Below are 14,144 nucleotides of genomic sequence, written 5' to 3' on the forward strand. Positions count from 1 at the left end.
TGCGACCGTAGCGGTCGCGCGGTTCCAGACTGAAGTGGCTAGAATCGCTCGGTCACACCGGCCGGCCCTGACTTTAGTCACAAACCTGGTCCGACATCCGGTAAGCTTGTATGTTAGTCAATGATCGTCAGTGCGGAACTATACTGAATGCCTTCTGAAATCCAAGGAACCTTTCAACCTGGACACTCCTGTCTACTCTGATCTGGCTCTCATGAAATAATAGAGTGAACAGTGTTTCACTAAACCGGCTTTCTGCGTAATCCATTGTGATTTTTTGGAGAGGGTATATTCGTTCTATGAAAACGTCATATTTCGTGTGATACGTGACTGAGGTCGGCGATATAGCTCTATAAATGTGTGCCTCTGTCCGACTACAGGAATCCCTCAGCTTTCTTTGCAAATTGCTGCTTTGATCCAGCAACCTACGATAAACTACTATCAGAAGCGGGGAAGTCCTTTCACAAAATCTGTGAGAATGTTACAGGAAACTCTTGTGATCTAGATGGCTTCCAAATGTTCAGTACTATTTCTTGAATTTCTATAACCTACTCTCAGTATGGGCCAATTTGTTTAATTTGGTTGCCAGTGTGGTCACTAACCGATTGAATAGATAATTTCGATACGTTTACTGACTTTTCGTAAGAGAAAAATTTGTTATGATTTTTCGTCATATTGGATGGCAGACATATTTCTGTTTCAAAAAGATAAATGGAGTGAAAGGCTAATAGTTGACTATATGTACAAATATACGTCACAAAGTTAAAGTACCAATGATGGAGGCAAGCATTACAGCGACGAAAGGTTGTGAAACTACAGCGACCTTCCAGCATTTTCGTCCCCCAGCGTAATGTCAGGTTTTGGCTACTGCAATATTATCCTACCATGAGTTCAAATAGAAATATTGTTTTTATTTGTGTATTGGTTCTACGTGATAGTGAAGGGGGACACAAATAATGTACGTTCGGTAGCACAATTAAACAAAATAAAATAAATGTTATTTATGTAGTCTCTCCTTTTTTTCCGACAATGGGTTTCCAGTATATGCCACCTGCAACTTTCAGTTTCCTAGAATTTTTAGATATCACATGTATCGGTGTTCTAATTGGAAAGGCAAAGGTGAAATATGCACTCCTGAGTTTAATTTAATAAACATCAATTATTACTGACAAAAACTTTCACAAAAAGTGCACTCATATTCTTGAACTGACTTAAACTAAAACTGGAACTCACCTATTCAGAGGTGAACTGAATTAGCAGACGCAGCCGCCATGCTATAAACGAAGTCGTAACGTAACGAATGCATAAATCCATAATTCAAAACTTAGCGTATGGCCGAGGTAATATCATGACACTTCCGCGAAATGAGAACGTGCCGCGGCCGTAATATTACGCCACGCCAGTTACATGATCCTCCGCGGCTTTGAACGCATATTCACGGCTTCCGCGAACGTCTATCAGGTCTGCAGGCTTCGTAGTTCCTGACAGATGAGAAAAGCGGGATCACTGGAAACATTCGTCGTTTTCGAAACCTTAGTTATCGCTTTCGTAGGCTTTAGCTGACGTTCAAATTCTTTTTCTTTTGTGTTTATTTTCTGTTCAAAATGTTATGTGAAGAAATGTCTGGAGAAAATGATTTACAGAGTCCTTGACGAGTCTGCAGATGATAACGAAGTATTTGAAGACAATTCTTTACATTTATTGTATTATTTTCGCAGACTGTGTTATGGCGGATTTTCCTACGGGTAAATCAGGAAATTACTGCGAGAATATGATTCTGATGAGCGTAATATTGGACTAGGTATCGCTCCATTTTTCAATTTGCATCACAGTGCTCTCCACTATGAAGCTAAATTCTTGTTTGTGGTTGTTGTTTTGTGTCTATCTTCACGTTTATATTGGCTACAAAAAAACATCGCTTGTTTGCTTACCGGAGAATATATTTGAATACTATACCCCCTTTTAATTTTTTCTGCGATAATTAGTATTAAACTGGAGTTCCATCTGTGGATTCATATTTAAAACTAGCAGTGTCACAATAAGTATATTGAAAGTAAAAAACCCAAGAAGCGTTAAAAAATTATTAACTTGCAACTGCATATTTGTGCAAACGAGTTGTAACTTCCTGAAACAACACATTTTTTAGCCACTCCACAGGTAATAGCTACATACAAGACCAGCACCGTAAGTGTTAAACCTTTACAACAAAGAAATTATAACGAAAAATTGCTAATTTACAAATGTTCAGATATAGCGTTACCCTCTAAAACATGTAGAAATATGTTTGAATAAACAGAATTTAGCGAAAGATAGTTTACCGTGTCAAATTTTAGTTAACTCAATTTGCAAACAATTAGTTAATAAGTTTAGATTACTTTTCAACTACCTTATTATTTTAAGTACAACGGTGTCGTATAGAAGGTAACTATTTTAGTATATTGCAGTGAACACATAGTGCGTAGTGGGGTGATCATTCTGTTGTAGAAATAATTCAGAAGCCAAGACCGCTTAAATACTGTTTACTGGATAACCGGTTTCAACGCAATAAAGGTCCTATCATCGGATCTGAATGTAGGGGACGGCGGGGCAAGACGGGGAGGTGGGGTAAGTCGGGGAAGGGCTATAAGCTACAGTTAGAGTATTGCCATCTGTGGATAGCTACGTCATCATCATCAATATACAGGTCCCAGTGTGTTGACATTGCTGAACTTTAGTTTCGCGGCGGTTTCTGTGAGCTTTGCAAGGTACGTACAATTGGTATACTGATTTGCAATGTTTTACACCTTTCGAGGTCCTAAAACATGTGTTTCCTGAACATTTGTCCTGACTGTATATATAGCACTGAATAGTACGTCTTATTAACAGTAAACTGCTGTGTCAGTAGTCAATGTTCACTAAATAGTGTTCATGTAGGCGTAACATAACCTGACAGCATGGTATGGGGCAAGACGGGGTGGGGCAAGATGGGGAGCTTTCCCGTCTTGCCCCTACTATTTGTCCAACCATTACGTTCTTATCGTCTCATGTGTTTACCTCGCTGCGGGTTTTGAACACGTACATTATACGTTGAATACAATTGTAAATAGAATGGTATTCGTTATTCCAACGTTTCCTAGTTAATTACTAAGTATGCCATAGGCTATATGGTGAATAAAAATACACAAAACGTGCAAAGTCGGTATTCTTGCTATGCTTTAACGACTGACTATTGGAAATATGGTATTTACGATATAATATAGATTACCAGGAATGATCTGACTCAATAGTACGTTCCACGTGCTTTATTTCAGATGGTTCGCAAGTATCGGCGACTAACGTCTTGGCAAGATTGGTCCTTGGAGTCAATGGAAGGCGCTGTAAATGGTGTTATAGAAGGTCATATGGGTTCTTTCAGGGCTCCTCGACAGTTCAACGTGCCACAGACAACGACTGAACGACATGTGGCAAAGAAACGTGTTAATCCTGGCTATACAGTTGTGAAAAGGTTAGGACCAATCACTAGTGTGTTTACCTCAGAGCAAGAGGCAGAACTTAAAGACTACTTAACACAGATGGAATGACAGTATTTTGACCTAACACTTAAAGAACATTGTGAATTTGCTTTTCAGCTAGCTGAACGAAATAACATCAAACATCCATTTAATACTGCAGCCAAATTTGCTGGAAGAGATTGGTTAAATGGGTTTCTTGCACGAAATCCTACCTTAACAATACGTAAACCAGAGGCCACGTCAATCGGACGAGCAATGGGGTTTAATAGAGTTGCTGTAGATCGGTTTTTCGATCTGTTAGAAAGTCAATTAGACACATTAAGTTTTCGGGAGACAGAATTTTCAATTGCGATGAGACTGGTTTAACAGTCATTGCAAAAGGTCACACAAAGGTGGTTGCTTTGAAAGGGCGCATACAGGTGGGAGCAGTTACTTCAGCAGAAAGAGGCCAGACTGTGACTGCAGAAATCTGTGTTTCAGCGTCGGGGTGCTACGTACCAACTATGTTAATTTATCCTCGAAAACGAATGCAACAAGCGTTTGAGACCGGCCTGCCCCCTGTTGCCTGGGCAGAAGTCCAAGAAACTGGTTGGATGACGAAAGAACTATTTTTGACTTGGTTTAAGAAGTTTATTGTATTTACTGGAGCCTCAAAGGAAAGACCAATACTTCTCATATTGGACGGCCACAAAACGCACACCAAGAACTTAGAACTGATAGAGGTGGCCCGAGAAAATGGGGTTGTCTTGCTGTGTTTGCCACCACACTGCTCACACCGTCTTCAACCATTGGACGTGGCATTTATGAAACCTCTGAGCAAATTTTACGAAGATGAAGTAAGACCGTGGCTTCGCACCCATCCTGGAAAAGTTGTTACGCTGCATCAGATCGCAAGTTTATTATGCAAAGCCTTCATTCATTCAGCTACAATGTCAACAGCAGTGAACGGGTTTCGGAAAACAGGCATTTGGCCTGTAAACAGAAATGTGTTTCAAGAAAGTGATTACCTTCCCTGTTCAACTACAGACATTCATCTAGCTCACACATCTGAAGTTACAGATACGGAAGACCAAATACCAGAGATGTTGTCAAGACGTAAAACACCTGAACAATTAACAACTGACGATCAGCAATCTGTTTCGTCTAACTTTCAGGTTATCAGGCCTGAAATGGTGTTAGCTGTTCCAAAGGTGGATAAAAAAACAAAAGAAACCATCTAACAGGCGTGGAAAACACGTTGTTTTAACTGAATCTCCTTATAGGAGTGAACTATCTGAAGAAATTAAACGAAAATGAGTCCCCAAACGTGCTGCATGTAAACGAAAACTCTTCTCAAAGACATTTAATGAACTTGGGATACTACCAAAAGGACATAATGACAACGAAACAGTGACGAACGTTACTGACGTCTTAACCACCTCTTCATGCTCAGGACATTAATAAACTGAGGTCGAATGACGAGGAAGAGAGTGAAAAATGTGTATACTGCTGTTACTTCTCTGAAGGAGGCTGGATACGGTGTATTAGCTGCGGACGCTCGGCCCACGACACTTGTGCAGGGATAGAAAGTGATAATGACTAGGCTGTCCACACTTGTGTACTATGTGAAAGTAAATAAAACGTAATACCTGATTCTACAACTCACAGAACCATGTTCCGAAACCTTATCGTCGCATGATTTCGTTATTGCAGTCCTTATTTAAGCTTTAGCGATGAATTCATGCTAGTTCCCCATCTTACCCCGCATATGGGGCAAGACGGAGAATTGGTAGTTTATGTTTCAAATCGAGATATTTCTAACTAAATGTAGCAAGTTTGCAGGTTTCTTTGCAAGCTATTGTAATTCAATGGTTAATTAAACAAATGATAATCAAACCTACTTGAATTTGTTTATTTTTGTCCCTTTTGTAAGGGTTTAAAGTTAGCTTCCCCATCTTACCCTGCCTTCCCCTATATTAACATTTATAAACCATTTGGATATAACGATACATGAGGCAGACCAGCTCTCATGGTCATTCTTTTCCATACGATATGTACGACCGAAGTCACAAGATAAAACTATTTGGTACATGATCGCTGCTCGACTAACAACGATCGTGTGATGCCGACCGTTCTTAGTTGAGCAGCGGTCATGTACCAAATAGTTTTATCTGATGACTTCGGTTTTACACATCTTATGGAAAAGAATAACCATGAGAGCAGTTGTTTTATTTTTTGTGACAATGATTTTATATCAGCTGGTCTGCCTCATGTATCTGTTTTGGTTGGCAGGAGAGCCAACACCGTGTTACCAGAGGGAGCCGAAAGGCACGCGTTTTAGCTCACGCAGGCTGGCGTGAGGTCTGGAACAGGACAAGGAAATTAGAATTTAGAAAAACGGACGTAACTGGTGGAATACTTAACTTTAATCCGTTAATGAAGAACGTCGGTCTTGACGGTACATGAATCAATATCAATAGTAACTGATAATGGCGCCTTGGTAGGTCGTAGCAAATGACGTAGCTGAAGGCTATTCTAAACTATCGTCTCGGCAAATGAGAGCGTATTTTGTCAGTGAACCATTGCTAGCAAAGTCAGTTGTACAACTGGGGCGAGTGCTAGGAAGTCTCTCTAGACCTGCCGTGTGGCGGCGCTCGGTCTGCAATCACTGATACTGGCGACACGCGGGCCCGACGTATACTAACGGACCGCGGCCGATTTAAAGGCTACCACCTAGCAAGTGTGGTGTCTGGCGGTGACACCACAGTATCGATGTATCCAAATCGTTTGTAAATTTTGGTCTACATTCAGATCCGATGATGGTACCTTTAGTGTGTTGAAACCGGTTATCCTGTAAACAGTATTTAAGAGATCTTGGCTTTTGAATTATTCTATTTTAGTATAGTTAGTTTTGCCATTACATTATCTAGTATAGTTTTAACCTGTACCGATGTTATCCTATTTTTTTTTAAATTTGCTAAACAGCAATTTTACATAAAATAGTTGTATTGCAAAACTGAAATAATATTGTCTTAAGTTTGATAGCATTTATAAGCTCATACAGTTTTAAATGGTGAGTGACAGGTACAAAAAGGAGTAAAAACGAGTTACAAGGCTTTGCAGCACTCGCAACGTACGAGGTGCATTCAAGTTCTAAGGCCTCCGATTTTTTTTCTCCGGACTGGAAAGAGATAGAAACATGCACATTGTTTTAAAATGAGGCCGCGTTCATTGTCAATACGTCCCAGAGATGGCAGCACCGTACGGCAGATGGAATTTTACCGCCAGCGGCGAGAATGAGAACTGTTTTAAATACTTAAAATAGCGACGTTTTCCTTACTTGAACAGCGTGCAATCATTCGCTTTCTGAATTTGCGTGGTGTGAAACCAATTGAAATTCATCGACAGTTGAAGGAGACATATGGTGATGGAGTTATGGATGTGTCGAAAGTGCGTTCGTGGGTGCGACAGTTTAATGAAGGGAGAAAATCGTGTGACAACAAACAGAAACAACCTCAGGCTCGCACAAGCCGGTCTGACGACATGATCGAGGAAGTGGAGAGAATTGTTTTGGGGGATCGCCGAATGACTGTTGAACAGATCGCCTCCAGAGTTGGCTTTTCTGTGGGTTCTGTCCACACAATCCTGCATGACGACCTGAAAATGCGAAAACTGTCACGAATGCTGACGGACGACCACACGGCTGCCCGTGTGGCATGTTGCCAAGCAATGTTGACGCACAACGACAGCACGAATGGGACTTTCTTTTCGTCGGTTGTGACAATGGATGAGACGTGGATGCCATTTTCCAATACAGAAACAAAGCGCCAGTCAGCTCAATGGAAGCTCACAGATTCACCGCCACCAAAACAATTTCGGGTAACCGCCAGTGCTGAAAAAATTATGGTGTCCATGTTCTGGGACAGCGAGGGCGTAATCCTTACCCATTGCGTTCCAAAGGGCACTACGATGACAGGTGCATCCTAAGAAAATGTTTTGAAGAACAAATTCCTTCCTGCACTGCAACAAAAACGTCCGGGAAGGGCTGCGCGTGTGCTGTTTCACCAAGACGACGCACCCGCACATGGAGCTAACATTACGCAACAGTTTCTTCGTGACAACAACTTTGAAGTGATTCCTCATGCTCCCTACTCACCTGACCTGGCTCCTAGTGACTTTTGGCTTTTTCCAACAATGAAAGACACTCTCCGTGGCCGCACATTCACCAGCCGTGCTGCTATTGCCTCAGCGATTTTCCAGTGGTCAAAACAGACTCCTAAAGAAGCCTTCGCCGCTGCCATGGAATCATGGCGTCAGCGTTGTGGAAAATGTGTACGTCTGCAGGGCGATTACGTCGAGAAGTAACGCCAGTTTCATCGATTTCGGGTGAGTAGTTAACTAGAAAAAAAAATCGGAGGCCTTAGAACTTGAATGCACCTCGTAGTATCGTGTTGCACACTAACTGGGTATGTAGAGATCTACACTAAATGATTCTCGGTCTATTACATTTTTATCCCATCATCATAATGCAATGTTTTGTACTGATGTAAATGTAGCGCACGGAATGAGTAGCAGTCAGATTTAGGAGGTGAAACAGAGGCGTTGCCTTGCCGCAGCCTGGCCGTGTCCGACCTGCTGTTGCTGGTGTCCGGCCTGCCGCCCGAGACGTACCACATGTGGTCGCGCTACCCCTACGTGTTCGGCGAGACGTTCTGCGTGATCCAGGGCTTCGCGGCCGAGACGTCGTCCAACGCGACCGTGCTGACCATCACGGCGTTCACGGTGGAGCGCTACGTGGCCATCTGCCACCCGTTCCAGTCGCACGCCGTCTCCAAGCCGTCGCGCGCCGTCAAGTACATCCTGCTCATCTGGCTGCTCGCGCTCTGCCTTGCCGTGCCGCAGGCCATGGCCTTCGGACTCGTCCTATACGTACGTAGCGCACGCTCTCTCTCTCTCTCTCTCTCTCTCTCTCTCTCTGTCCTTTCGTTATTTACATGACTTTTTAGAGCAATACACTGAGATGGCAAAAATCGTGAGCTACCTCCTAATATCGGGTCGAACCTCCTTTCACCCCGATTGCGGCAGCAACTGGACACGGTATGGGCGCAAGTCGTCCAAGTTTCCTGCATAAATGTTGAGCCGCCCCTCCTCTGCAGCCGTCCACAATTCCGAAAGTGTTGTGTGTGCAGTATTTTGTGCACGAACTGACCTTTTGAGCCGGCCGCTGTGGCCGAGCGGTTCTAGGAGCTTCAGTCTGGAACCGCGCTGCTGCTACCGTCGCAAGTTCGAATCCTGCCTCGGGCATGGATGTGTGTGATGTCCTTCGGTTACTTAGGTTTAAGTAGGTCTAAGTCTAGGGGACTAATGACCTCAGATGTTAAGTCCCATAGTGCTTATAGAGACCTCTCGATTATGACCAATAAATATTCGATGGGATTCATGCCTGGCGGTATGGATGGCCAAAAAATTCGCTCGAACTTCCAAAAACCATTCGCGAACATTTTTAGCCCTGTGACATTGAGTTTTGTCATACATAAAAATTCTATCGCTGTTTGCGAACATAAAGTCCGTGAATGGCTGCTAATGGTCTGATAGTTCAGCTGAACCATAACGCATTCTTCATAATTTTCACATTACTGTTAAGCCATCAACATCTTCCACAGTACCTTCTTGACAGTGCAGCTGGTCTCGGCGGAGGTTCGAGTCCTCCCTCGGGCATGGGTGTGTGTGTTTGTCCTTAGGATAATTTAGGTCAAGTTGTGTGTAAGCTTAGGGACTGATGACCTTAGCAGTTAAGTCCCATAAGATTTCACACACATTTTTTTCTTGACAAGTTGGGTCCATGGCCTCGTGTGGTCTGCACCCGAATCGCACCATACTATCAGCTCATACCAACAGAAATTGGGACCCATCCGACCAAGCGACGGTTATAGAGACGTCTAAACTTATGTGGTATGTGCCTAGGAGTGTCGCTGTAGGCATTGTCGTGCTGTTGTCGAAGGCACTCGCGACGCTCGTCTGCTGTCGTAGCATATTAACGCTAAATTTCGCCGCATTGTCCTAACGGATAAGTTCGTCGTACGTTCCACTTTGATATCTGCGGTTATTTCACGCAGTGTTGCTTTTTTGTAGCACTGGTATCTCTAGCCTAACGCCGCTGCTCTCAGTCGTTAAGTGAACGCATTCGGCCACTGTGTCGTCCGTGGTGAGATGTAATACCTGTTATTTCTTTTTCTCACCACTGTCTTGACACTGTGAATTTAGGAATATTAAAATCAATAACCGTTTGCGAAATGGTCTGCCCACGTGACTAGCTCCAAGTACCATTCCGCGTTCAAAATCTAATAATTCCCGTAATACGGCCATAATCACTTCGAAACGCTTTTCACATGAATCACCTGGGTACGAACGACAGTCACGTTAATAGACCGCCCTTTTACACATTTTGTATGCGATACTACCTCCATCTTTATATGGGCATATTGCTATCCCAAGGCATTGTTCACCTTACGAGGGTCATTCAATAAATTATGCCTTAAATTCTTTTGCAGCATTTAATAGGTAAAGGTGAACATCCTCATAGATACTTCAAGTTCGATATTTCTTCTGCACGTGTGTGTTTCTAACAGTTCTGGTAAATAAAACAGTGAACCGCCAAAATTGCTTCTACACAAGACACTCTCTATAAGCATCGTACTGTAATGGATTTCTTGGTTGCGGAAAACAAAAACAGTGATGAACATCTATACACATTTGTGTGCATTGTTTAATTCATAAATTTCGGGCGTATTATAGTATTTGACAGTTGTAGCATCGCGTTTTAGTACTTGATTAGTGTAAAATCGAGTAGTCTCCTTCTGCCGCCAAGCAGTGTGTCAGCAGTGCGGAAGTAGCAGCATTAGTGAAGTTACTATCCAATCTTTTTTTTTTTTTAATAACCGTTTAAATTTTGTGTCGAATTGTTTGTGCTCTCTGTAGATTAGTTCAGACGCTCTTTGCACAACAGTATTTAGCGTGGATAGGGACTGCGACTGCTGTGTTCTGATGCGGGCTGAGTTGGCATCCGTTCGCTCCCAGCTTCAGGCAGTGTTGGCTTCGGTCACACAGCTTGAGGCTGTTGCCAACGGGCACCACTGTGGGGGTCCGGATGGGGGTTTGTCGGGGACGACCAGCTCGTCCCACGCATCCCCCAATCTGACTATGGCTGTGGCTGCCCGGGATACTGCCCACATTGAGGCTGACCCCTCATCCGTGGCAGAGTGGGAGGTCGTCTCGAGGTGTGTCAGGGGGCGAAAGACATTCCGGAGGGCTGAACAGAAGGCCTCTCCAGTTTGTCTGACGAGCCGGTTTCATGCTCTGTCTCCGGCTGATACTGATCTTCGGCCGGACATGGCTGCTTGTCCTGTTCCAGAGGTTGCTCCTCAGTCTGCAAGATCCGGGCGGTCACAAAGGGTGGGCTTGCTGGTTGGGAGCTCCAACGTAAGGCGCGTAATGGGGTCCCTTAGGGATATGGCAGCAAGAGAGGGGAAGAAAACCAATGTGCACTCCGTGTGCATACCGGGGGGAGTCATTCCAGATGTGGAAAGGGTCCTTCCGGATGCCATGAAGGGTACAGGGTGCACCCATCTGCAGGTGGTCGCTCATGTCGGTATCAATGATGTGTGTCGCTATGGATCGGAGGAAATCCTCTCTGGCTTCTGGCGGCTATCTGATTTGGTGAAGACTGCCAGTCTCGCTAGCGGGATGAAAGCAGAGCTCACCATCTGCAGCATCGTTGACAGGACTGCGGATCTTTGGTACAGAGCCGAGTAGAGGGTCTGCATCAGAGGCTGTGACGGTTCTGTGACCGTGTGGGCTGCAGATTCCTCGACTTGCGCCATAGGGTGGTGGGGTTTCGGGTTCCGCTGGATAGGTTAGGAGTCCACTACACACAGCAGGTGGCTACACGGGTAGCAGGGGTTGTGTGGCGTGGACTGGGCGGTTTTTTAGGTTAGATGGCCTCAGGCAAGTACAAAAGGGGCAACAGCCTCAAAGGGTGCGGAGAAAAGTCAGGACATGCGGGGACCAAGCAGCAATCGATATTGTAATTGTAAACTGTCGAAGCTGCGTTGGTAAAGCACCGGAACTTCAAGCACTGATAGAAAGCACCGAAGCTGAAATCGTTATAGGTACGGAAAGCTGGCTAAAGCCAGAGATAAATTCTGCCAAAATTTTTACAAAGGTACAGACGGTGTTTAGAAAGGATAGATTGCATGCAACCGGTGGTGGAGTGTTCGTCGCTGTTAGTAGTAGTTTATCCTGTAGTGAAATAGAAGTGGATAGTTCCTGTGAATTATTATGGGTGAAGGTTACACTCAACAACCGAGCTAGGTTAATAATTGGCTCCTTTTACCGACCTCTCGACTCAGCAGCATTAGTGGCAGTACAACTGAAAGAAAATTTGGAATACATTTCACATAAATTTTCCCAACATGTTGTAGTCTTAGGTGGAGATTTCAATTTACCAGATATAGACTGGGACACTCAGATGTCTAGGACGGGTGGTAGGGACAGAGCATCGAGTGACATTATACTGAGTGCACTATCCGAAAATTACCTCGATCAAATAAACAGAGAACCGACACGTGGAGATAACATCTTGGACCTACTGATAACAAATAGACCCGAACTTTTCGACTCTGTAAGCGCAGAACAGGGAATCAGTGATCATGAGGCCGTTGCAGCATCCCTGAATATGGAAGTAAATAGGAATATAAAAAAAGGGAGGAAGGTTTATCTGTTTAGCAAGAGTAATAGAAGGCAGATTTCAGACTACCTAACAGATCAAAACGAAAATTTCTGTTCCGACACTGACGATGTTGATTGTTTATGGAAAAAGTTCAAGGCAATCATAAAATGCGTTTTAGTCAGGTGCGCGCCGAGTAAAACTGTGAGGGACGTGAAAGACCAACCGTGGTTCAACAACAAAGTTAGGAAACTACTGCGAAAGCAAAGAGAGCTTCAATGCAAGTTTAAACGCAGCCAAAACCTCTCAGACAAACAGAAGCTAACCGATGTCAAAGTCAGCGTAAGGAGGGCTATGCGTGAAGCGTTCAGTGAAATCGAAAGTAAAATTCTATGTACCGACTTGACAGAAAATCCTAGGAAGTTCTGGTCTTACGTTAAATCAGTAAGTGGCTCGAAACAGCATATCCAGACACTCTGGGATGATGATGGTATTGAAACAGAGGATGACACGCGTAAAGCTGAAATACTAAACATCTTTTTCCAAAGCTGTGTCACAGAGGAAGACCACACTGCAGTTCCTTCTCTAAATCCTCGCACAAACGGAAAAATGGCTGACATCGAAGTAAGTTTCCAAGGAATAGAAAAGCAACTGAAATCACTCAACAGAGGGAAGTCCACTGGACCTGACGGGATACCAGTTCGATTCTATACAGAGTACGCGAAAGAACTTGCCCCACTTCTAACAGCCGTGTACCGCAAGTCTCTAGAGGAACGGAAGGTTCCAAACGATTGGAAAAGAGCAAAGGTAGTCCCAGTCTTCAAGAAGGGTCGTCGAGCAGATGCGCAAAACTATAGACCTATATCTCTGACGTCGATCTGTTGTAGAATTTTAGAAGATGTTTTTTGCTCTCGTATCATGTCATTTCTGGAAACCTAGAATCTACTCTGTAGGAATCAACATGGATTCCGGAAACAGCGATCGTGTGAGACCCAACTCGCTTTATTTGTTCATGAGATCCAGAAAATATTAGATACAGGCTCCCAGATAGATGCCATTTTCCTTGACTTCCGGAAGGCGTTCGATACAGTTCCGCACTGTCGCCTGACAAACAAAGTAAGAGCCTACGGAATATCAGACCAGCTGTGTGGCTGGATTGAAGAGTTTTTAGCAAACAGAACACAGCATGTTGTTCTCAATGGAGATACGTCTACAGACGTTAAAGTAACCTCTGGCATGCCACAGGGGAGAGTTACGGGGCCATTGCTTTTCACAATATATATAAATGACCTAGCAGATATTATCGGAAGTTCCATGCGGCTTTTCGCGGATGATGCTGTAGTATACAGAGAAGTTGCAGCATTAGAAAATTTCAGCGAAATGCAGGAAGATCTGCAGCGGATAGGCACTCGGTGCAGGGAGTGGCAACTGACCCTTGGCATAGACAAATGTAATGTATTGCGAATACATACAAAGAAGGATCCTTTATTGTATGATTATATGATAGCGGAACAAACACTGGTAGCAGTTACTTCCGTAAAATATCTGGGAGTATGCGTGCGGTACGATTTGAAGTGGAATGGTCATATAAAATTAATTGTTGGTAAGGCGGGTGCACGGTTGAGATTCATTGGGAGAGTCCTTAGAAAATGTAGTCCATCAACAAAGCAGGTGGCTTACAAAACACTCGTTCGACCTATACTTGAGTATTGGTCATCAGTGTGAGATCTGTACCAGGACGGGTTGACAGAGGAGATAGAGAAGATCCTAAGAAGAGCGGCGCGTTTCGTCACAGGGTTATTTGGTAAGCGTGTTAGCGTTACGGAGATGTTTACCAAACTCAAGTGGCCGACTCTGCAAGAGAGGCGCTCGGCATCGCGGTTTAGCTTGCTGTCCAGGTTTCGAGAGGGTGTGTTTCTGGATGAGGTATCGAATATATTGCTTCCCCCACT

At 43.9% G+C, this 14,144-nt stretch overlaps 1 protein-coding gene across 1 annotated transcript in view; it reads left to right on the forward strand.

Moving 5' to 3' along the window:
• The window catches only part of LOC126235439 (pyrokinin-1 receptor-like), a 437,397-nt gene that overhangs the window by 31,491 nt on the left and 391,762 nt on the right, over positions 1 to 14,144 (forward strand). Inside the window, exon 3 of the mRNA XM_049944162.1 lies at positions 8,084 to 8,396. Coding sequence (XP_049800119.1) covers positions 8,084 to 8,396 — 313 coding nt within the window. The remainder of the gene's footprint in view (positions 1 to 8,083; positions 8,397 to 14,144) is intronic.

Source organism: Schistocerca nitens, chromosome 2 (assembly GCF_023898315.1).
Source record: "Schistocerca nitens isolate TAMUIC-IGC-003100 chromosome 2, iqSchNite1.1, whole genome shotgun sequence".
Taxonomy (NCBI): domain Eukaryota; kingdom Metazoa; phylum Arthropoda; class Insecta; order Orthoptera; family Acrididae; genus Schistocerca; species Schistocerca nitens.